The 24,968-nt window shown below is 48.0% G+C and overlaps 1 protein-coding gene and 1 long non-coding RNA gene across 2 annotated transcripts; both read right to left on the bottom strand.

Annotated features, from left to right (window-relative positions):
* Positions 1 to 1,108: 1,108 nt before the first annotated feature.
* On the bottom strand, positions 1,109 to 15,007 carry SMIM10L3 (small integral membrane protein 10 like 3). The gene is made up of 2 exons (XM_086373857.1): positions 14,584 to 15,007; positions 1,109 to 2,933 (listed from the first exon to the last, which is right to left on the bottom strand). Exons 1-2 carry the CDS (start codon positions 14,767 to 14,769, stop codon positions 2,913 to 2,915), a joined length of 207 nt encoding a protein of 68 aa, XP_086229983.1. The 5' UTR covers positions 14,770 to 15,007; the 3' UTR covers positions 1,109 to 2,912.
* Positions 15,008 to 19,042: 4,035 nt separating this feature from the next.
* On the bottom strand, positions 19,043 to 21,928 carry LOC147344755 (uncharacterized). The gene is made up of 2 exons (XR_015154255.1): positions 21,728 to 21,928; positions 19,043 to 21,299 (listed from the first exon to the last, which is right to left on the bottom strand). It is a non-coding gene; the product is annotated as an uncharacterized LOC147344755 (long non-coding RNA).
* Positions 21,929 to 24,968: the final 3,040 nt, after the last annotated feature.

Genomic DNA, 24,968 nt, shown 5'->3' with positions numbered 1-24,968 from the left:
AATATTTCAAATGAGCGATCCTTTTATAATTTAATCATGGAAACAACTTATTCAAAAGAGTATCTTATTCCTCTAATTGCTTCAAAAATAGAATGGGTTACAGAAGGCCATCCTTCACATCCTGAAACTTCATAGGTTTCACACGCTACACGGATCACCACCTTTCTACCCCAGGACTTTCCACAGGAGGGCCACCTTCGGACGGACCTGGAGACAGCACAGCACCAAAAGGAACAATGTCAGCAGTGGATATGCACTAAAAAATAATGTAAACAAGAAAGTTACTGTGAGCTTTTCCACAAAGCTTTTATAAAAGCACTTACCTTATTCTGACGTAACTATACGAAAACACTTCAAGTTGGTTTGTGTGTGCTAAGTCGCTTCAGCCGTGTCTGACTCTGAGACTTCATGAACCATAGCCTGCCAGGCTCCTCTGTCCATGGGATTCTCTGAGCAAGAGTACTGAGTGCGTTGCCATGCCCTCTTCAAGGGGTTCTTCCCAATCCAGGGATCAAACCCACATCACTTATGTCTCCTGCCTTGGGGGCGGATTCTTTACCACAAGCGCCACAAATTAATTCAGTTAATGCTAAATAGGGAATTCTGAATTTGTTCTTTGCAACTGTTTGAAAATTCACATACTTGGAATTTACAAAAGAAAAACAGCTGATGTGTCATGGAAACTTCCATCTCAAAGTAGACTGAGTTTAAAACAACAACAAAAAAGGGAGGGTGGGGAGGGAAGAGGGACAGGGAGAGGGTGTTGACAAGAAAATCGATCCCATTCTACAACACTGAAAAGTGTCATCTCATTCACCGCCCGTTGACGACGCTGAGGCGGAGAGTCCACTAACCAGGGCTTTTTCTCCAGTCAGGTCGGTGTCCTTGTAGCCTGGCTGCAGACCACTGCTTCATAGGGGTGAGTACCCCACTCCACAAGGATCATAACACATTATTTCATTCTATCTGGACAGTTGAGTTCCAGAGTAATTTTACATTTTGCTTTTGATCTCTGCTTCCAATCTTCTGAATCAGTGAACAACTTTTCGCAAACAAACTCAAGTATGAGGAAGGCTGCATTAATAATAAAGACGAAGGGAACCAAGACTACACACGTAAAATAAGACATTTATTACGCTAAAGAACGGGTTTTATTTTTCATTTCCCCAGAACACTAAAATAGCACACGGCATGGTAATTTAGCACGCAATATAAACTGATATATGCAATCAATAACTCCGGAAATGGGGCGTCTTCTTTGGGCTCCTGAAAAACTTCCGCTCTTCAGTGCCTGTCATCGAATTACCAGCACACGACAAAAGGGGTCAGCGCAGAAAAAGGTTTAGTGCAGGAGACATCGCAACTCCTAGGAGCTGGAGACCTTCCGTAAGGGGAAATACTTGCTTTTTTTTTTTCCTCTATGACTGAGCTCCAGCAGACAGGCTCAAGCTCATTTTTTATTTTGGGTTAACACTGCTAAGGTTCCTAGTTTGAGGAAGGGTTATCTAAAGGTAAAGGTAATGTTAATATTGCAACTTTCACCCTAGGGCCTCCATGTAAATTGCATGTCAAGTGGAAGGAAAGGGGTGTGAGAAAAGGTATCAGCTTTTGCTCAAATTATTCTACAAACGCAGAAATGACAACAGCTTACCATCAACTTGGCTTGGCTCACAACAAGCCCAGCAGGGTTGACTTTTACAAATATCTACTCTCATCAGATGGTGAGAGAACAGGCTGGAGAGAGAGTGCCTGGGACGGCGGCCCTGCCAGATGGTGCTGAAGGTGAACTTAAAGCTTGCTGTTACAGCTTTCGATTCTCGGATGACAGCTGTATAAGGCAATGTCAATAACCTCCTTGACTCGGCTTCCCAATCCTAAATGTCTTTCAAGCACAGAGACTGCCTTCTGTATCAACCAGCTTTCTGTGGGTTTAAGTTTCACTGACTAAGTCTGTCTGGTCACACAAATCAAAGCCGGAGCTTCACTGCCGCGCCGTGTGCGTCCAGAGTTAACGCAAAAGAACGCATTCGAGGACAGCGCTTAGTCTCACTACTTTTATTGTTCTGCCTGTACCTTAACCACGGCACAACAGATTTGCTCATTCAAAAGCTTGTGCAGCCAGTGATGCCACTGTTATCTGCAGATCATCTGAGGTACTTTTTTCCCATGAAAGCATTTTCTTGTACTCTACTCTTGGCTCTGAAAACATGGGCTCTGGATGGCCAGGGAAAACACTTTTTGTCTCATTATTCAAGAATATTAGGGGATGTGCGTGCAGCAGGATGGATCGCAGGCAAGAGGGTGCCAACGCAGAGTCCAGCTTCTCCAGGAAAGCACGGGGCGGGTCATCCTCAGAAACCCCCTTTGCCGACCCTCTCTGCTGGCCCAGCAGTCCTGACCCCCGGGACTCTCCGCCGTGGCTCCGTCCTCTGTGGCCCTGGGCGCTGCCTGCGGCCAGTCCATGCCCGGAGCCTCCCCGACGCCACGGGCCAGCCCCGCACCCCACTCCCCTGCAGGAGCCCAGGACAGACCTGCAGGGTTGCTCTGCGCAGCCACTGAGGCTGAATTTCTTCCTACTGCTTCTTGCCACCGTGGAAGCGCTTCAAAGCCACCGCAAAGCAAGGGGCTGGCGCCACGCAGGTCATGCTTTGTTTCCAGTGATGACTCTTCCTTTCCTGGATCTCCCCAGGCATCGGCCGCAGGCCTCCTCGCCCCGGAAGCGGCATCTGCTGGGCCAGGGCTCACCTCCTGCCTTCTCTCGCTCCACAGTTCTCTGCACGAGGCTCTGTCTGAGGTGGCGCCCACTCCCTGCTCCTCCGCGAGATGGGTGCGGAGAGGCCTGTGTCCGTCCCTCATGCTGTGTCTCTGACACCCTGAGCCCCAGGACACGCCTGTCAGTCCGCGGAAGGCCTTCAGTGGATCTCAATATGAACCTGGAAAAGACCAACAAATTACAGGGTAATAATGAAGATGGGGTCTCGGGAGAGTCCACACACACCAGGTATTTCCCAGCAAATACGAAGGTCTCTTTGACAGTCTCCGGTACCAAGGATTCCCACACTGTGATAGAAAACAGGATGTCAACCTACCAATTAGAAATCACAACAAAAAGAACAGTACTTGATTAATGCAGTATTTCCTAAAAATACTTAAACATGCACTGAGGCTCTGCACTTTTCATGGCAATGTACTTACTTCTGCAGGTTCAATAAAAAGCGGCTCCCTATAACCAGGATAAACTAGATGACTCACTCAAGCAACCAAGGCCTTACCCAGAGTGTCCTATTTGAGGACGATACTCAGTGACTCAGGCAGGGCAAGCCACTTTGAAGGAATCAGGGGCAACTTCACTTACGTTGTTGTTGAGTTGCTAAGTCATGTCTGACTCTTTGGGACCCCATGGACTATATATAGCCCACCAGGCTCCTCTGCCCATGGATCTTCCCCACCCAGGGACTGAACCGACATCTCCTGTGTCGGCAGGCAGATTCTTTACGGCTGAGCCACCGGGGAACCTCATGTGTCCTCGGGGCATAATCTATACAAGGATGACTATTATTCTATATAACACTGACACAAATACATCTGGGCAGCATAAAGCTATATGCAAATATAAGGTGCAATTATTTTTTTATATTTTGAATATTTATTTGGCTGCGCCAGATCTTCAGTTGTGGTGTGTGAGACCTAGTTCCCTTACCTGGGATGGATCTAGTTCCCTCCCACTGGGAGAGTGGAGTCCTCGCCACTGGACCATCAGGGATGTCCCCAGCTCTTTTTTTTTAAATTGCTATACAACTGACATAAAATATATTAGTTTCAGTCGTTCAGTTCAGTTCAGTCACTCGGTCGTGTCCGACTCTTTGCGACCCCATGAATCGCAGTACGCCAGGCCTCCCTGTCCATCACCAACTCCCAGAGTTCACTCAGACTCACGTCCATCAAGTCAGTGATGCCATCCAGCCATCTCATCCTCTGTCGTCCCCTTCTCTTCCTGCCCCCAATCCCTCCCAGCATCGGGGTCTTTTCCAATGAGTCAACTCTTCGCATGAAGTGACCAAAGTATTGGAGTTTCAGCTTCAGCATCAGTCCTTCCAATGAACACCCAGGACTGATTTCCTTTAGGATGGACTGGTTGGATCTCCTTGCAGTCCAAGGGACTCTCAAGAGTCTTCTCCAACACCACAGTTCAAAAGCATCAATTCTTCGGCACTCAGCTTTCTTCATAGTCCAACTCTCACATCCATACATGACCACTGGAAAAACCATAGCCTTGACTAGACGGACCTTTGTTGGCAAAGTAATGTCTCTGCTTTTGAATATGCTGTCTAGGTTCGTACAATCTAGTAATTCAGTGTTTGTATATATCACTACAAGAAGTCACCACCACAGCTGTACCTGGTGGTGCAAAGCACAGCCAACACTCTCACGGTTCACCAGGGCAAACCTAACTTCTCGCAAACTAACTCTCCAAAGCATGTTATTTTAAACCTTACATTTAATTTTACTGATCTAAATGTATTAAAAATGACCATTTTCCTGAAATGGAAGCATTCCTAAATATATTTTAATACATATTAGAACAGTTTTTTTTTTTTAATTCTTAAGAAAAATAGGTCATTTAATATGGGCCAACTCTCAGGAAAATTGGTTTCTAACTACTTTTATTATGTCCTTATAGGATAACTCAGTACAGTTCAGAAAGGTGAAATGTTGTCAGAATTCTTACAATATTTTAAATAAGATACCCTTAATGTAATCATACCTTCGATAATGACAAAGTAATCATATACTCAACCCTGAATATTTAATGGAAGGACTGATGCTGAAGCTGAAGCTTCAATACTTTGGCCACCTTATGTGAAGAGCCAACTCACTGGAAAAGACCCTGATGCTGGGAAAGATTGACGGCAGGAGGAGAAGGGGCGGACAGAGGATGAGATGGTTGGATGGCATCACCGACTCAATGGACATGAATCTGAGCAAACTCCGGGGAACAGAGGAGCGTGATGTGCTCCAGTCCATGGGGTGGGCAAGAGTGGGACACAGCTTAGCGACTGAACAACAGTAACAAATAGTGAGAGCGTGTGGATCAATAAACCGTGGACAATTCTGAAAGAGATGGGAATACCATACCACCTGATCTGCCTCTTGAGAAATTTGTATGCAGGTCAGGAAGCAACAGTTAGAACTGGACATGGAACAACAGACTGGTTCCAAATAGGAAAAGGAGTACATCAAGGCTGTATATTGTCACCCTGCTTATTTAACTTCTATGCAGAGTACATCATGAGAAACGCTGGGCTGGAAGAAGCACAAGCTGGAATCAAGATTGCCGGGAGAAATATCAATAACCTCAGATATGCAGATGACACCATCCTTATGGCAGAAAGTGAAGAGGAACTAAAAAGCCTCTTGATGAAAGTGAAAGTGGAGAGTGAAAAAGTTGGCTTAACGCTCAACATTCAGAAAACGAAGATCATGGCATCCAGTCCCACCACTTCATGGGAAATAGATGGGGAAACAGTGGAAACAGTGTCAGACTTTATTTTTCTGGGCTCCAAAATCACTGCAGATGGTGACTGCAGCCATGAAATTAAAAGACGCTTACTCCTTGGAAGGAAAGTTATGACCAACCTAGATAGCATATTCAAAAGCAGAGACATTACTTTGCCAACAAAGGTTCATCTAGTCAAGGCTATGGTTTTTCCTGTGGTCATGTATGTATGTGAGAGTTGGACTATAAAGAAAGCTGAGTGCCAAAGAATTGATGCTTTTGAACTGTGGTGTTCGAGAAGACTCTTAAGAGTCCCTTGGACTGCAAGGAGATCCAACCAGTCCATTCTGAAGGAGATCAGCCCTGGGTGTTCTTTGGAAGGAATGATGCTAAAGCTGAAACTCCAGTACTTTGGCCACCTCATGCGAAGAGTTGACTCATTGGAAAAGACTCTGATGCTGGGAGGGATTGGGGGCAGGAGGAGAAGGGGACGACAGAGGATGAGATGGCTGGATGGCATCACTGACTCGATGGACTTGAGTCTGAGTGAACTCTGGGAGTTGGTGATGGACAGGGAGGCCTGGCGTACTGCGATTCATGGGGTCGCAAAGAGTTGGACACGACTGAGCGACTGACCTGATCTGATCTGAAGTTGCTTACTAAAGATCTAGCGCTTCAGTAAATTCAGTAATAAACTATGTATTCAATTCTTTACAAAAAGACTTGAGTAGGTGAGTTAAAACACTTTTGGTTCTGAGCCCTCAACCAGATGACTTTTGATATTAGATGGTTACACACATTACTTATATATTGAGAACCAGAAGTAACTTTCAAGTAATTTCTAAGCAGAGTCATCCATGCAGCGGTTTTTGTGGTTTACTCTCCTTGTACTGTACACGTACTGGTACACTGTATCTTGCCAAATAAAGCACGCACCATTACACAATGAACCGTCCTCGGCCCAGCTATCATCTCCCACCCCGCAACCCCCAGATCTACAAAATAATAAGCAGCAGAAATTACGGCAAACTGACTTATCCACAAACACTGAGACCCCTTCCCCCTAAATGAGGGAAGTCTATTTTGAAATTCTAGACAGTGTGATTCAGGACTTTCCTAGTGGTTCAGGGGTTAAGAATTCGCCTGCCAATGAAGGGGACACAGGTTTGATTCCTGGTCCGGAAGTTCCCACGTGGAGCAGGGAACTAGGTCCACGTGCCACAGTGAAGACCCAGCACAGCCAAAATTAAATTTAAAAAAATAAATAAAAACACAGTATGGGGCAAGAAAAACAAAGTGCAGGGCTGAGCTTACTCCTCACCTCCCTCACCAGTGCCTGCCCACTACGTCCCAGAAACAGACAACCGTTGAATAGGGAACCACAGCGGCCGTGGGGGCAAGGTGTGGAGGAAACTGGAAGACAGGAGCAACCCGGTCCACAAGGATCCCCGCCAGGGAGGCTGGCGCCCTCCTGGGCAACAGCAGGCCTGACCCGATTCGCAGCTGCGCCCTCTGGTACGGTCACCTTACCCTCCCCAACCTGCGCTATTAATGGCTTCAGGGACGTGATGGTCTGGATACCATTGCTCTGGAAACTAAAAATACCCCCGCCTCTGTGCCACTGACAGCCAGCTGGCAAGGCTATCCCTGAAGGGGGCTGGGGGCACAGCTGAATGCAGGGCGGCTGCTCAGCTGGACGACCACCAGCGTGGAGGGGGACCTGCCTGGTGATGCCTCATGCCACCTGGCTTCACAGCTGGTTTTTTAATTGAAGTACAGCTGACTTACAATATTATGCACAGCACAGCGACTCAGTGTTTTTACACACCATACTCTAATCAAAGTTACTACAGGAGGTGGCTATACAACATATCCTGTTGCTTAACTGTTTTACACATGGTAGTCTGAACCTGCTAATCCTATGGCCCTAATCTGCCCTCCCCACTTCGGTACCCACTGGTCTGTCTCTGCCTGGCACGAACATTCGCTTGTGCTGTTTTCTGATTCCACCTCGGAGTGACACCGCCCACTCCCAGCTCTCGGAGGCGGCGTCAGCTGACCTGCCCACCGCTGAGCTCACCGTGAAAGTATCTGAGACAAACTGCTCTGCTGGCCACACCACTCAGAGGACGAGCAAGAGAAGGGCACTCCGTGCCGCCCCCAAGCACCAGCGCACAGAGTCAGCCACGTGGACCCAGGCTCTGCTGTGAACTCCGCAGCACATCCACGCCATCCCCGCGCACTAGCCGCCACCCAGAGGCTCCAGGGTGCGCCCACCAGGCCGGGCATGAGGCGGGAGGGTGGGCCGAGCAAGGCGGCGCCTGCTGTCCTGCATGAGGACTCTTCGGCTGGATGCACCCAGCATGTTCTGTGGCCACAGCCCGGGGCAGCCGAGAAACAGCTGCTATGAGCATCGCTATCAGCAAGCGCATCAGGGGAAGGACTCCCTGGTGGTCCAGTGACTAAGACTCCATGCTCCAAATTCAGGGCACCCGGGTTCGATCCTGAGTCAGGGAACTAGATCCTGCCTGCCACAACTAAGAGTTCGCATGCCACAACTAAGATCGGGGGCAGTCAAAATTAGTTCATTTTTTTTAAAAAGCATGTCAGAGGGAACCAGTAACAAAACGCAACTGAGGGAGTCTGTCAAGCAGAGGCCAGAGAAGCGACCCCTGGATGACCCAAAGTGGCCCAAGTGTGGACAGACGTGGAGGTCCAGGAGGGAGGGGCTGAGGGCTGGGAGCCGTCAGAGACCGAGACACCGCCCGAGGAGGCACCCAGCACGCTGACCACGAGGAGGGTGAGCTGGCGAAGACGTTAAAGATCCCTTACTAATGACTGTAACCTTTCCCGGGGGATTCCACACCTGCGGCATTTTCTGCTACAGATTCAATCAGCAAGTGTTCACCGAGCCCCGAAGCTAGGCCAGTGCTGTTCTGAGCACAGGGATGGGGACAGCGCACCAAGCAGATAAAGAAGGATCCGTCCTCCGGAGGCTTGTGTCCCTACTGAACGTAGGGACAAGGGCAAAACTCACAGGCACCAGCTTCCTTGTGGCAGGTAGAGACAGGTCAGTTTGCATCAATACCGTACACCTTACGCCAGGATAAACTCCAGCGTTTTACGTGTAAAAGCAAAACGGGATGTATTAGTACCAGAGTAAATTACAAGTGAATTCCTTGTATCTTTAGAGTTGGGAGGGCCTTTCTAACTAGGACAAAACCCAAAAGTCAGAAATGACTGTTAAATTTCACTACAAAGAATTTCAGTATGGTGAAAACACTATCAGCAAAATGAAAAACATAGTAACTGGAAAATGTTTTCAACTCTTATCAACAGACAACTCTTATTTGACAAAGCTTCAAGAAACCCAACAACCCACCAGAAAAACGGGCAAAGAACAGGTACAGTTCACACAAAAAGAGGTGCAAACAAGCACTTCTCTCACACCATCTCGTCCTTTAAGGCAGGCAAGCCTATTGGCGCAAATGCCAAGATATGCCCACAATGCAAGCTCCTCCAGGGCCTCTCTGGCATCACCATGATGGATCACCAACACTCCTCTCTCCTGCTCATCTGAGGGTCTCCCTGCCTCCCCCTCCACTCTCATCAGGAAGTAAGAGTGATTTTTTTGAATTGGTTGAACACAAAGTTACCACGTGACCCAGCAATCCCAACCCTAGGCATATAACCAAGAGAAGAGAAAACGTGTCCAGGACTCCCCTAGTGGTCCAGTGTCTGGAGTCTGCTTGCCAGTGCATGTGGCAGGGGGACACGGGTTCAACCCCTGGTCCTGGAAGATTCCACGTGCCTCGAAGCAACCAGGCCCGTGCTCCACAGCTTTGGAGCACAAAAGCCCTGGAGCCCAAGCTTGGCAACAGGTAAAGCCCCTGCAATGAGAAGCCTGGGCACCGCAACTAGAGAGGAGCCCTCACAGCAGCGGAGACCCAGCTCAGCCCAAAAAAAGGACAGACAGAAACGTACAGCAACTGAACACTGCCACTACAACCAAGAGCATAATCTCCCGTCTGGTACTTCTTTTAAACCTGCAGTAAAATACACATAAAGGCTGCCATCCATCACCACCACATGGTTCTGGGACGTTTTCATCCAAACGAGAAGCATCTTCATTCAACAACTCCCGTTCCCCCTCCTCCAGCCCCTGGCCACTACCTTCTATGTTCCGCCTCTTTGAATGGCGTCCCTTAAGTCCATCCAAGTCGTAGCAGGTGTGAGAACTTCATTCCTTTTCAAAGCTGAGTAAGTGTCCACTGAAGGTACACACGTCTGTCTGCCCGCTCATGTGCTGACAGACGCCTGAATCGTCCACAGTGCTGCCGGGAACACTGGGGCACAAGCGCCTGCGTCCCTGCCTTCAGATCTCTGCGGTGTGCGCCTACAGTGAAACCACTGAACCATACAGCGATCCTGTACTCAACTTTTTGAGGACCTGCTAAACTGCTTCCCAAGACCACCTGACCTGCCTCCTGAGAAACCTGTATGCAAGTCAAGACGCATCAGTTAGAACTGGACATGGAACAGACTGGTTCCAAATCGGGTAAGGAGTACTTCAAGACTGTCTATTGTCACCCTGCTTATTTAACTTATATGCAGAGTACATCATGAGAAACGCTGGGCTGGAAGAAGCACAAGCTGGAATCAAGATTGTGGGGAGAAATATCAATAACCTCAGATATGGAGACGACACCACCCTTATGGCAGAAAGTGAAGAGGAACTAAAAGGCCTCTTGATGAAAGTGAAAGAGGAGAGCGAAAAAGTTGGCTTAAAACTCCATATTCAGAAAACTAAGATCACGGCATCTGGTCCCATCACTTCATGGGAAATAGATGGGAAACAATGGAAACAGTGACAAGACTTTATTTTTGGGGCTCCAATATCACTGCAGATGGTGACTGCAGCCATGAAATTAAAAGATGCTTGCTCCCTGGAAGAAAAGTATGACCAACCTAGACAGCATATTAAAAAGCACAGACATTACTTTACCAACAAAGGTCCATCTAGTCAAAGCTATGGTTTTTCCAATGGTCACGTATGGATGTGAGAGTTGGACTATAATATAAAGAAAGCTGAGCACCAAAGAATTGATGCTTTTGAACTGTGGTGTTGGAGAAGACTCTTGAGAATCCCTTGGACTGTAAGTAGATCCAACCAGTCAATCCTAGGGGAAATCAGTCCTGAATATTCACTGGAAGGACTGATGCAGAAGCTGAAACTCCAATACTTTGGTCACCTACTGTGAAGAACTGACTCACTGGAAAACACTGATGCTGGGAAAGATTGAAGGTGGGAGGAGATGACAGAGGATGAGATGGTTGGATGGCATCACCAACTCAATAAACACGAGTTTAAGTAAACTCTGGGAGTTGGTGATGAACAGGGAGGCCTGGCGTGCCGCAGTCCATGGGGTCGCAAACTGTCGGACACGACTGAGCGACTGAACTGAAACTGGCTCCCACAGCAACCGCACCACCTTCCGTTCCTCCCGGCAGTGCACAGGGTCTAATTTCTCCACACCCTCACTGTCCCCTCCCTGCGTAAGAGCCAGTCTCAGTGTGACTTTGACTTGCAGTTTCCCAATTTTTCTCCCCCAGCACTGGGTTTTATTGCCTCCCTGGCAGAAGAGAGGCCTCCTGGGGGCAGGGCCAGGTCAGGCGAGGGCTGGGCACGGGAAGCTTCTCAGCCTGTGTAGCTGGGCTCAGATTTGGAGCCGGAGCAGTGAGTAGAGAGGCTCCTGGGGACTAAGCCTGGCGTGGGGGTCCCCAGGTCCAGGTGAGGAGATTCTGCCAGTGACAGACGAGCAGTCACTCGCCCTCCAGGCCCAAAAGTGTCCCTGGGACAGGACGGGAGGAGATGGGGGGAGACGGCAGGAGCCGTGAGTCTCAGGGAGAGAAGGTGGCCCGCATGGGTCTGTGAGGGCCCGGAAGCAGGGGGACGCCACGTTCGCACCCTGCAGGGCTGGGATGGGAAGCAGAGCCTGGCCACCAGGGCCCCTTCTCGGGGCGTCCCACGGGGCCACAAGGCTCAAGTGCACAGCCCGGGGCTCAGGGCTCAGAGGCCACTGCGACCACATCTCAGGTCCTCGCCGTGGCCGGTGGCCTGGCTGCCCACAAACACGCTCCAACTGCCAATCTTTTCCTGGGTTTACTTGCCATCGGTGTATCTTCTTTGGAGAAATGTCTATTCAAGCCCTTTGCCAATGTTTGAATTGGGTGGTTGTTGCCGAGTTCTTCACATGTTTTGAAGATTAATCCTCAGATATACAGTTTGCAAATACAGGTGACCCTTGAGCAACACAGGGGCTGGCGTGTCAACACTCCACAATGGAAAAATCCTCACACGGTTCTCAGGCAGCCCTCCCTCCAAGCACCTAGGGACCACCTTGTCTGCGCCTCCCCACCCCCACGCACACCTGAAATGGCCAAATAAACCCCGCACTCTACAGCCAGAGTGTTCAGCTTCCACGGTTCTCTAAAGCTGTGCTGCCTGTGGACGACGACCCGACGGCTCATCCGGCAAGCCACCCGTGGGGCCGGTGTCCCGGCTCTCCGTTCTGCCCGCACCACACATCCCAGAGCCAACCTCCCGCCTCCACAGTGCGCTCGCCCTCAATCATGACAGTGCAAACTCCTCGTTAGGAAATCTGTATCTGAGTAACCTTTCCAGAGGTTCCCCTACTGGCCTACAAGCAACTGGGAGATCTGGAAACCCTCATCATCGTAACAGGAATGCAGTCCTTCACTCCTTATTGATATGAAGCAAGCCTCAGCACTCATGCAGTGACAACAGCAGCTGCAAGACCAGATTGATTTGGTGATCCCAAAGACCCTTCTGAAAGGAGAAGCCAGGAGTGAGAGCGTCTTGGAGTTCTAAGAGCCAGGGAGGAGTGCTCGAGGTGGCAAGAACAGCAAATGCAAATGCCCAGGGGCAGGAAGAGGCTTGGCGCCTGCAGAGAGGAGACAGGAAAACAGAGCAAGCAAGGAACAAGCCAGGGAGACGTCAGCAAGGTGGACAGAAGTCAAATCTACAGGACAGAAACATGTGAACTGCATTCCACGGGCAGTGGGAAGCAGTTTGGGTTTCTTTTTTTTTTCCCTTGTAAGGAATGACACAATCTGATTTATACTTTTAAAAGATGTCTCCAAGGGCCCTGGGGAGGATAGATAGAGGCACCTTGGCAGCTTGGACTAGAGGGGTGGTCAAAAGTAACTAAGGGGACATATCAGAAAGGTGAGGTTTTATGGTACACCACTGGCTATTTTCAACATCTTGTTGATCTTCTCTTACTTGTGACTACGTGCTAAGTGTGTGCTAAGTCACTTCAGTCGGGTCCAACTCTTTGTGACCCTACGGACTGCAGCCCCTCCTGGCAAGAATACTGGAGGGGGCTGCCATCTCCTCCTCCAGGGGATCTTCCCATCCTCATCCCTTAATGTCCCCTGCGTTGGCAGGCAGGTTCCTTACCACTTAGTGCCACCCAGAAAGCCTGCAAATTATACAAGTAACCCCGGAACGAAAGTCTCCAAAGTGGAGCTTGAGGGTCAGATAGAGCCTCTTGACACATTCTGCTTTGCCCACAAAGGTGATTTTTTGTTGCGATGATATTTAAAAATTAGGATTTCCACTTTCTCTTGGGAAATGGCTGCCTCTGGCACACAGCAGTTGGCTGGTGACAACAGGCTGGAGCACAGGCTTTCTGGCTGATTTCTGTCCCCACTCCCAGCACCTTCTTTGCTCATTGCTACAACCTACTGGAAACCTGAGTTTCTGACTCCTTTGGCACCACTTAAGGATGCTACAAGCCCCTGTTCACATAAAAGAATCTCGATTTAGACCCTAAAATAGAGAGGCAGGTTCATCCCAACCCACCTTAACTCAATTTCAGTCAATAAGGGGTTTTACACCACCAGTGAGAGGCTTTGAGACAATTATATTCTGATACTGCCTGCCAATGCAATAGACATAGAGACTTTCAGTCCCTGGGTCGGGAAGATTCCCTGGAGGAGGGCAAGGCAACCCACTCCAGTATTCTTGCCTGGAGAACCCCATGCACAGAGGAGCCTGGTGGGCTACAGTCCATGGGGTCCCAAAGAGTCAGCCAGGACTGAAGTTACTTAGCATACAGGCACAGTCAAACCGAAGGGAAAAAAGAAAGCACCTGCCCGGCCCATGTCAATACCGCACAGTCCTGCTCAGGCTTCCCCTAAGTACTGTCAGACCGTAAGCTCTTGGGGAACAGGGACCTGTTCATCAGAGCCCTAGGCGGCACACAGCAGACCCTCCACAATGTGTAAATGGAAGCCAAGAGATGCTCAGCACTTGGCCATCTATGACACACTCGGGAAGGAATCATTCTCAATTTGACGGGTTTCCATTCCGCCAGAACAAGGCATCTGGAATTTGCGGGAGGTAGAAATGTCAATCCCTGATGGCAGAGATGATCTCCAGGGTGCTGGGTGTGTGTGGGTGTGTGTACTATTTCACGTCTGAACTGTTTCAGGCCTCTGAACCTTTGCCTCTCTACGTCTTTACACCTCGTTTTTTCCTCATCACCATCCCTACTCCTTTCACCACCAACATTCTCCACCCCGGGCCAGGATAGACATGGATACCTCTATCAGAACATCGATTAACATCAATTAATTTACCTTAAGCTTGCATCGCTTTGAAAGCTTCATAAAGTTTGGGAACTAGAAAAGGCAACGCACTCCCCGCCCCCGCATCCCCAATCAATCACTGTCACAATTTCCTCTTCAGGGCCAGGGGCCTTCCGAGCCGGTGAGCCCGCTGGAGGACCTTACTCGAGGCCTGCCGCTCCACGCCCCCACCCCACCCCGCCTCTTCTGCGAAAACAGGGTCAACAATGACCTCTGCGGGGATTTTCTCCCGCGGGGCTGCGGGAGAAAGGCGCGGTGCTGAGCCATACACTCGGCATCCAGCCTGGCACCTTCCGGCAGCATCTTCGGGCCTGGGCGAGGGTGGGCCGGGCCGCGCGAGGCGGACCGGCGCTCGGGGACGATCCGGGCCGGGGGGAAGGCAGGGGGTTGGGCGGGCGCGCCTCACCCACCTGCAGACGGACGTTGAGCATCATGGAAGCCACGATGTAGAGGTAGGGGAAGTTGATACGCAAGCGCCAGGCCAGGTCGAAGAAAATGAGCAGCGTGCGGGTCAGCCCCTTGCAGAAGACCCCATAAGAGCGGGCGGCGGCCGAGCGCGATAGCCGGACAGCCAGGCCCGACAGAGCCGCCGCCATATAGACCGGCGCCCGCCGCCGCCGCCGCCGGCCCGCCGCGCACCGACCGGCCGCTGGACCCGGGCCGCCGGACGCGCCGAAGCCCGGCCGCCCGCCCTCTCGGCGCCGCGACGCCCCCGAGCCTCCGCCCCGGCCGCTGGCCCGCTGAGGGAGCGAAGGAGGCGGCGGCGAGGCCGGCGGGCGGGCGGGCGGGCCGCGGGGAGGGGAGTCGGCGCGTCACGCTCCCGGGAAGCGCCTCAGCGAGCCGGCGCCCGGTCCCAGCCCGGCTGCGCGACCTGACGTCACAATGCCGGCGCCGAGCCGGCGTCTGTGGCCCCGCCCTTAGGCCCCGCCCCTGCCCCGCCCCCGTTCACCTTGCCCCAGGTGAGAAGCGCATGCGTGGGCTAGGTGGCGCGAAGAGGCCGGCTGATGCGCTGTGTTCTTCCGCCCCCTAGTGGTAAGCCAGAAAATAAAAACAGGGAGGTGCTGAACAGTGGGTTTAGGGTGAATGGGCTTAGCGCTGCCGAACGTTCAACAGTTATTAAAACAGCAAAGTTTTGTGTTATGCTTGTCTTACCACAGTGAAAAAAAGAAACAAAATAGTTTCTTAGGGCCAAACAGGGAGAACTTACTCCTCAGGTGGATTACAGTGTCAACTCATATATTGATAGTTCGGTCTTTTAATAATCATATTAATTACGAAGCCTCTAATTGTAAAAGGGTTTCCCTGGTGGCTCAGACGGTAAAGTATCTGCCTGCAACGCAGGAGACCCGGGTTGGATCCTTGCGTCCAAAAGATCCCCTGGAGGAGGGCATGGCAACCCACTCCAGTATTCTTGCCTGGAGAATTTCACAGACAGAGGACCCTGGAGGGCTACAGTCCAATGGGGTCGCAAAGAGTCGCACACGACTGAGCGACTTTCACTTTCACTGATGTAAAAAGTAAAAATGTTCAAACTTTCAAAACTTATAGTGTTCTGAGGTTTTGAGGGGATTTTTTTTGACAGTGAGTTTTTACATTCCTACTTAAGCATATAGGTTTCTATTAAACATTTGTAGGGCTTTGAAGGTAAATACCTTCTCGTATCAGACAGTATTTCATGTCATTACTTATGCCCACCCAAGAGAAAGTCTGGGAATTCGGTATAGGTGGGAGAAATGTTTAATTGGTTAAATGAAAAGCAAGGCTTAAGTCCTTTAAGAAAGCCACAGTAGAAAGTGACAGTGTAAGAATGGATTTAAATGTATTTTAATTTAAAGTTCCTTTGCCCCAGAATAGATTTGGAGTAATCATTAAAAAAAATCATTTAAAGGAACTCCCCAGAGGTCATTTGGGGAGGTGGGGAGCGGGGGCAGCGCCCAGACCGGGATCCCATGCTTCCACTGCAAGAGACACAAGGTCTGTCCCTGGTCAGGCAACTAAGATCCTGCATACAGAGCCACATATCCAAAAAAAAAAAAAAAGAAAGAAATTCTGTACTCTGAAATGAATCTATATTCAAAATATTTTTTAAACCTGAATTTTTTCCATAATTCAAAGGGGAAAATTATAAACTACATAAGACATGTCTAGGAGTGTCATTTTAACTATTCTTTAGCGTTATCATTTTTCTTTATATGTCTACTGTTTTAAAAAGAATTGTACTTTTTGATGTTCCATTATACTATTTTCAGTACCCATTATGTTTTGGGCCAAGAGATAGATATTTGAAGGATTTTAGCTTTTGACTAGCTTTATTATTATGAAAACGAGGTTTTTTCAAAGGGTTTGCACAAACCTTTCATTTCCCTTATTTTTGCAGCACAGCATTTGCCGCATTTGTCATTGACTTTAAAAAGCACACTTCCCTTTTTTTTGTCAGCAGCGTTTTCCTTTCAGTGCACCGTGGGTGCTGTCTCTGAAGATGACAGAACACATACCGCTGAATTATGGTTGTTTTTCAAAACATTGCCTCCCAGAAGCAAAAGGAACACTTCCTTGTACAGTGTTTTAGGAAACAAAATTTTAAAGGCTAGGGTCTTTCATGGAAATTTTGCCAAAAGACTCAAAACTAATCCAACAACGTGGAAACAGGGTTGGAGATCAGCTAAATCTATTCCTGGGCCTGTAAAGATTTTCAAGGGTGGAGAATTGGCAGTCCTGTTTATTAAAACTATGTTGAAGGGCCAGATGGGCTTGGGGGCTGTGAGAGATATATATATCTCCTCCCTAGTTACTCATTCTTTGTCTCTAAATGCCATTGAGGCAATGAGGCATTTTAAACAAGCTATTTGGTTGCCATAAACAATGGCAAACAAAATTATCATAAAGCTTAACTGAGCAAGGTAAGAAGCCTGTTGTAATTAGACATAAAGTGAAATCACTCAGTAGTGTCCAACTCTTTGCAACCCCATGGACTGTATGTAGCCTACTGGGCTTCTCTGTCCATAGGATTTTCCGGGCAAAGGTACTGGAGTGGGTTGCCATTTCCTTCTCCAGAGGGTCTTCCTGACCCAGGGATCAAACCCAGGTCTACCTGCACTGCAGGCAGACGCTTTACCCTCTGAGCCACTAGAGAAGCTCATTAGACATAAGGAGAGGTCAAAGAGAAGACACCAGGAGCACTAGCAAGATTTAAGGTTTACTCTGTATCCAGGTTAACTAGATCTGCGCTACAAAGCAGGCTGGTAAATTAGTTTAGCCTCATGACAACATTTTAACTCAAGTCTCAATTTTCTGGAGTCTCTGGGAAAGACATCCTGCTAATTATAATTTGAGACACAAACAGACAGAACTAATTATAAGTCAGTGTGAAAAGTATTTTCATAGAAGTACAAAGGATTGTGAGAGGAAGGAGGAGAAAAGAGGAGGCAAAGAAACAGTTTTATGAACAATCCTGATTGCTGATCAACAGGACCCAGGTGATTTGCCCGTCATCTCCCTTCCTGCTTTCTGAGCAGCATCTCTGGTGAGGGAACTAGGAAAGCGTTTCTTTGTTTTCTCAGCATGAGCCAGCCAGAAAAGCGCAGAGAAGCCAGGTTTCAGGCTCAGCAACTTCTCAATGCCGCATGACCTGGTTCTGTGAAATGAGGATAAGGACATCCACCCTACAGCATATTTGTGAGAAATATCAATAAACAACTGTCAGGGGTGCAGAGCACCTAGCGCATCCCGGGCAGATAGTGCTAAGTCACTTCAGTCGTGTCTGACCCTTTGCAACCCTGTGGACTGTAGCCAGCCAGGCTCCTCTGTCCATGGGATTCTCCAGGCAAGAATACTGGAGTGGGTTGCCATGCCCTCCTCCAGGGGATCTTCCCGACCCAGGGATCAAACCTGCATCTTTTACATCTCCTGCGTTGGCAGGGAGGATCTTTAGCACTAGCACCATCTGGGAAGCACAGAGAGGGCACCCAAAAAGTAATAGCCATTTTCATGCTCAGAGCCCTAGAGTCCTTAGAATGCAAGTTCAGTGGATCCATTAATAATCATTGCAATTAATAATGTTTAACTCTGGGGACTTCCCTGGTGGTCCAGTGGTTAAGAATCTACCTGGCAGTGCAGGGAACGAAGGTCAATCCCTGGTCGGGGAAATAAGATCCATATGCCAAGGAGCAATTAAGACCCTGCTCCGAGACTACTGAGCCCATGCTGCAGAGCCTGAGTGCCACAGCTGGAGTCTGGGTACCACAAGGAAGGATCCCACAAGACTCCTGCGTGCCTCAACTAAGACCCAACGCAGTCTAATAAATAAATATTTCTTTAAAGTCAATTATAAAAATGAGAGGTGGCAGTACAGAAAATTTGATGGTAGAAATTATTATTTTTAAGGCCCTAAATGAAATTCTGGTTGTTTGTAATAAGAGTGTATCCCTTAGAAATACCCTTGAAATATTTACAGATGTAGTAATGTATGGTACAAGGAATTTGCTTCCCAGTAATGAGTACGGAGGACAGTGGGTAGAGATGACCCAAACTGACCCATAAATTGATAACTCTCTAATCGGATGATGCATGTATGAAGATACCCTCTCCTATTCTGTCTGCTTTTGCATACATTTGAAATTTTTGTAATTAAAAAAAAAAAAAAACAGGGTGAGGGGGTGGAATTCCCTGGCGGTCCAGTGGTTAGGACTCTGTCCCTTCACTGCTGAGGGCCCAGGTTCGTCCCTGGTTGGGGAACTAAGATCTCACAAGCCATGAGGCCCGGCCAAACAAAAAAAAATTTTTTTATTTTTAAAATATTTTTAGACTTATCTTTGAGATAGAGAAAATTGGTCATGAATTAGGTATTTCTGAAATTCAAGAACTATTGTGTTAGGTGTGCTGATGTAATTAAAGCTATTTTATTGAGCTTTTAATCTTACAGATTAATATGAACAAAATTATAAAATGAAGGGAATCTGCACTGTTGATAGTAGGGAGATGGAAGAAACAAGACTGGTCTTACAGTGATTGAAGCGTAATGCAAATTATAGATTAATTTTTAGGAACTGATATGATGATCCTCTAGTCTCATTTCAAAAAAATTTTTTTTGACCAAAATGTGTCCCTGTGATGCCTTTTTAAAAAATTTGCTTTATTGAAGTATGGTTGATTTACAAGGTTGTGCTAATTTCTTCTGTACAGCAAAGTGACTCAGTTAAATAATGTAGACGTTCTTTTTTTATACTTCTCTTCCATGTGGTTTATCGAGGGACATTGGCTGTAGTCCCCTGTGCTCTACAGAGGACCCTGCTGTTTATGGGTCCTACAGATAATGGTTTGCCTCTGATGCTTTTTTAAAGGGCTACTTCGGGAAGGCAAAAAAAAAAAGACCAAATAGCCTATTACTGTGTCTCTCTGACCGTTTACGCTCTCTCACTCCAGTGTTGTGAATGTGTGCTCCTGGGCCGTCCCCACTCCACAGGGTGACATGGAAGTGGTCACAGTCATTCTACAAAAGCCTGCCTGCTCTTTTGTTTTTTTAATTGGAAGCTAATTACTTTACAATATTGTGGTGGTTTTTGCCACACATAGACGAGAATCGGCCATGTGCATGTGTGTCCCCCCATCCTGAACCCCCCTCCCACCTCCCTCCCCACCCCATCCCTCTGGGTTGGCCCAGAGCACCGCTTTGAGTGTCCTGCTCCATGCATCAAACTTACACTGGTCCTCTATTTTACATATGGTGATATACATGTTTCAATGCTAGTCTCTCAAATCATCCCATCCTCGCCTCTCCCACGGAGTCCAAAAGTCTGTTCTTTATATCTGTGTCTCTTCTGCTTTCTTGCATATAGGGTCATCATTACCGTCTTTCTAAATTCCATATATAGGCATTAATATACTGTATTGCTGTTTCTCTTTTTGACTTACTTCACTCTGTATAATAGGCTCCAGTTTCATCCATCTCATTAGAACCAACTCAAATGTGTTCTTTTTTTATAGCTGAGTAATATTCCATTGTCTATACATACCACAACCTCCTTATCCATTCAATGGGCATCTAGGTTGCTTCCGTGTCCTGGCTATTGTAAAGAGTGCTGCCATGAACACTGGGTACATGTGTATCTTTCGATTCTGGTTTCCTCGGTGTGTCTGCCCAGCAGAGGGATTTCCAGCTTCTTCAGGAATCTCCACACTGTTCTCCACAGTGGCTGTACTAGTTTGCATTCCCACCAACTGTGTAAGAGTTCCCCTTTTCTCTATACCCTCTCCAGCATTTATTGTTTGCAGACTTCTTGATGGCAGCCATTCTGAACGTACAAAACCCTGCCTCCTCTTTATTGTTCTTTGAAGCCTTTAAGTTTAGGAGTTATTAATCACCCAGCAATAGATGACTGATACATCAGGGATAAAGGTTCAGGGACGTCCCTTGCGGCCCAGTGATTAGGACTCCATACTTCAGTGCAGGGGGCATGGGTTTGATCTCTGGTCGGGAAACTAAGATCCCGCATGCCAAGTGGCCAAAAAAAGTGGGGAGAAGTAGGTAAAAGTTTCCCCCCAAAATACTAGAATTCCTTTGTGAGCTGAATCATCAAGGACTGTGACCTCTTAGGAGTGAAGTTTTGAGCAAATTAACTTTGATGCTGGCCAAAGACAGGGGGATCTCAACAAGGGTAGCAAAAAGGGAAGTGATAAATGTCAGCTCCAGGCTTCTGACTGTAGAATGGGGACTGTAGACAGTGCCTACCTGCATTTCCTGGCATTCTGTGTCATTTCAGTGTTATTTTTGAGTGTTTTCATCTCTTTCCTCTTCCTTTTCTGCATTATTAGTGGCTCAGACAGTAAAGAATCTGCCTACAATGCAGGTGGCGACCTGGGTTCGACCCCTGGGTCTGGAAGATCCCCTGGAGGAGGGAATGGCATTCCACTCCAGTATTCTTTCCTGGAGAATCCCATGGACAGAGCTACAATCCATGGGGTCACAAAGAGTCGGACACGACTGCACTGCTAACATACACATATATAAGGGGAGCGGGTGCCGGTTAAACTTCTCTTTGGTCCACAGGTTACAAAACACTGAGATGGGATTGAAGAAAGAGGACACTCCCCAGAGGTGCTGGACTTCGAGCTCTTGCAGCACTTGGACCTGAAAACGAGGAACATGTTCCTGTATTGGGTGCGACATGATGGTGGCACCCTTGTGATGGGCGGGAACATTTTAAAATATTAAATGTAGATGAAAAGATGTATGCATGTGAGCACTGGGCAGCCAGATGGCGCATGGTGGATGTGGCAGGACCTGGGCATTATCCTGGAGCCAGGCTTTTCCTCCTTGGGGGCAAAAGAATTTTAAGCAGGGATGACATTTCCCTGCCTGCACTGCAGCTTGGTGTGGTCACGTGATGAAAATCTGGCCAATGGAATGTAAGAAGTGTGATGTTTCCCCAGAATCTGGGGGGCACACACTCTGCTCCCTCTCCGCTCTGTTTCTTCATCCTCTCCTTAGAACTTAGACGTGCTGGGTAGAGCTCTAGACTGATACCCAAGGAAGGGGCTGGGCCCTGCACTACTTACCTCTGGGTTTTGACACAGGAGAAATCGACTTTGATCTCATTTAAGCCATTGTCACTGAGGGTCTCTGTCATTGGCACTGAACCTTCTCCAAGCGAATCCAGTAGATGCCTTTTAGTTTTGCCAGGCCAGCCACAGCTTCCTGTTCTTCTACGCAGTGGGTGGGGGGACTTCCTCTCCCTCATTCCTCAGGGTTCTGGTGGGCTGTGAGTCACTGGGCTCCTCCCTTTTCCCCAACAGGCAGGCAGGCAACCAGACCAGCCAACCAGAATCCTCCTCCTGTTATCAGGAAGGGCAGCCTGGGTGGAGTAGAACAGGGTCCTCGGGCATGCGGGAATAAGTTATTGTGATGTCTGCCTCCCAGAGCAGATCCATGAGGGCCCCGGGGTGGCCCTGCCTGAATCACATCCTTTCTGAGTCCCGGTGCCTCATCTCTTCCTGTGACTCTTGGAGCTCCCCTAGCATTTTTCCCTTTTTTCTTTTTCTTAATCCAGAGTAGCTTTCGGTTGCTTGAAGCCCAAGAGCCACAGCTGCTGCCGGTTTCCCCATGCTCTTCATTTCTCATTCTTTCATCTCAGATCGTCTGTCCCTGGCATCTCCACGGCTCTGTAGTCACCATAGATCCATAACAAGTAGGCTCTGGGACTTCAATGGCTAGGACTCCGAGCTCCCAATGCAGAAGCCCTGGGTTCCATCCCTGGTCAGGGAACTAGATCCCCCATGCCGCAACTAAGGGATTGCGTGCTACAACTAAATAAATAAATAAAGTGTGATACAAATAAACTTATTTACAAAACAGAAAATGACTCACAGACATAGAAAACAAACTTGTGGTTACCAAAGGGAAAAGAGGCAAAAGGCAGGGATAAATTAGGACTTTGGGGTTAGCAGATAAAACTACTATATATAAAACAGAAAAACAATATGGTCCTACTGTATGATACGGAATTATATTCAATAGCTTGTAATAAATAATAATGAAAAACAATATGAAAAATAATATATATGTTTATTCCTTATTAATCCTTATGAATCACTTTGCTGTACACCAGGAACTAACACAACACTGTGTGTGTGCTAAGTCACTTCAGTCGTGTCCAACTCTTTGCCCCTCTACAGACTGTAGCCCTCCAGGCTCCTCTGTCCATGGGGTTCTCCAGGCAAGAATACTGGAGTGGGTTGCCATGCCCTCCTACAGGGCATCTTCCCGACCCAGGGATCAAGCCCTCATCTCTTATGTCTCCTGCACTGGCAGGCAGGTTCTTTACCACTGGTGCCACCTGGGAGACCCTAAATCAACTGTACTTAATTTAAAAAATAATAAAAGAGTCAAACTCATGCAAGTAGGGAATAGAATGGTGGTTGCCAGGGGATAGGGCAAGAGGGAAATTGGGAGGCATTAGTCAAAGGGTGCAAAGTTTCAGTTATACAAAATGAACAAGTCCTAGAGAGCTACATACATAGCCTAGTGCCTGGAATTAACAATACTGTATTGTACATGTAAAAACTTGCTAAGAGTCCAGGTCTTATGTTAAGTGTCCTTTTAACAAATAACAATAATAAGTAAAGGAGGCAGGGGATTTTCCTAGTGGCCCAGTGGTTAAGACTCCATGCTTCTACTACATGAGATGTGGATTCAGTCCTAGTCTGGGAACTAAGATCCCACATGCCTCTCGATGCAGGGGGAAAAAAAAAGTAAAGGAGGCAGGAGAAATTTTGGAGATCATGGATGGATATGTTTAGCGCTTAGATGGTGGCGATAGTTTCATAGGTGTGCATTTGTGTTCAGGCTCATCAAGTTGCATACACTAAATATGTTTAGCCTTTCATAAAGCAATCATACTTCAATAAATGGTTAAAAAAAATGTAAAAAAGGACCGGAGAAAGGAATGGCAAGCCACTCCAGTATTCTTACCTGGAAAAATCCCATGGACAGAGGAGCCTGGCGGGCTAAGTCCATGGAGTTGCAAAGAGTTGGACACGACTGAGCAACTAGCACTTTCAATTTCATAGTAATCATACTTCAATAAAATGGTTAAAATTTTTAAAAAGAGGGACTTCTCTGGTGATCCAATGGCTAAGACTCTGAGCTTCCATTGCAGAGGGCATGGATTCGATCCCTGGCCGGGGAACTGAGATCCTATGTGCCACATGCCGCTTGGAACAACTGAGAAAGATAAAAAAAAAAAAAAAAAAAAAAAAACTAAATAAACAGTTGAATAGGGTGAGCTCTCAGGTGGGGGTGGGGCACAGAGCCTCCATGCCCTGTCCTCAGGGACCCTAGACTCTCCACCCCCTCCCAGCCTGGAAGTCTGTTCCCTAACCCAAAGCTCCTCCCACCTCTCCTTTCAGGCTTTTATCAACAGGCAGAGCTGATTAAATCACGCCTCCAGTCCCCACCTTATCTCTGGAAGGCTGGGGGAGGTGCTGAAGATTCTAACCCTCTAATCACAGCGGTAGGTTTTTTCTGGAGCTCAGTCCCCACCGAGAAGCTGTCTAGGGGCCCAGGCCTGAGCCACCTCATTAGCATAAAGTCAGATACGTTGGAAAAGGCCCCGGTATGAGTAACCAAAGACACTCCGATCACTCAGCGAATTCCAAAGGTGTTAGGCGCTCTGGGCCAGGGGTTGGGGACAACGACCACGTACGTTTTGTCTTATACCTCACTTCCTCATGCACGAAGCCAGCAGCTGACGCTGGCCGTCAGGTGGACTCTCATCTGGGGCTGTCATTCTGAGCAGCTGGGGCCTTTTCCCACAGCCTAGGGCTTCCTCACAGTGTGGCAACTGGGTTCCAAAAGCAAGCTTGCAGGAGATCCCAAGCTGACCCACTTCTCACGGAAGGTCTCATTTATCAGTGGGAGGTGTGTCACTATCACTCTGTAGGAAGGGCCTGCGGGATAGATCTTTGGTGGCCAACTTGGAAAATATTATCTGCCACAACCATGGAAACCCGATTGACACCTGTCCTTTTAGTTTTTAATTATTTTTTTTTTAAGCCTTGACACGTGGCAAATGTGATCTGACTTTCCCAACCAGGTATCAAACCTGCACCCCTTCACTGGAAGCATGGAGTTTTAACCACTGGACCTCCAGGGAAGTTCCAACACCTGTCCTTCCATTTTTTTTTTTTTTAAATTTTTGAAAACAATTAATTGTATTTATTTGTTTGTTTTTGGCTGTGCTGGGTCTTCCTTGCTGCACGAACTTTTCTCTAGTTGCTGTACGCAGGCTTTTCATTGTGG

The sequence above is a fragment of the Bos grunniens genome, chromosome 25 (genome assembly GCF_055505025.1).
Source record: "Bos grunniens cultivar Pamir isolate PY7600 chromosome 25, Bosgru_T2T1.0, whole genome shotgun sequence".
NCBI lineage: Eukaryota > Metazoa > Chordata > Mammalia > Artiodactyla > Bovidae > Bos > Bos grunniens.
This window is presented reverse-complemented; position numbering and strand designations above follow the sequence as displayed.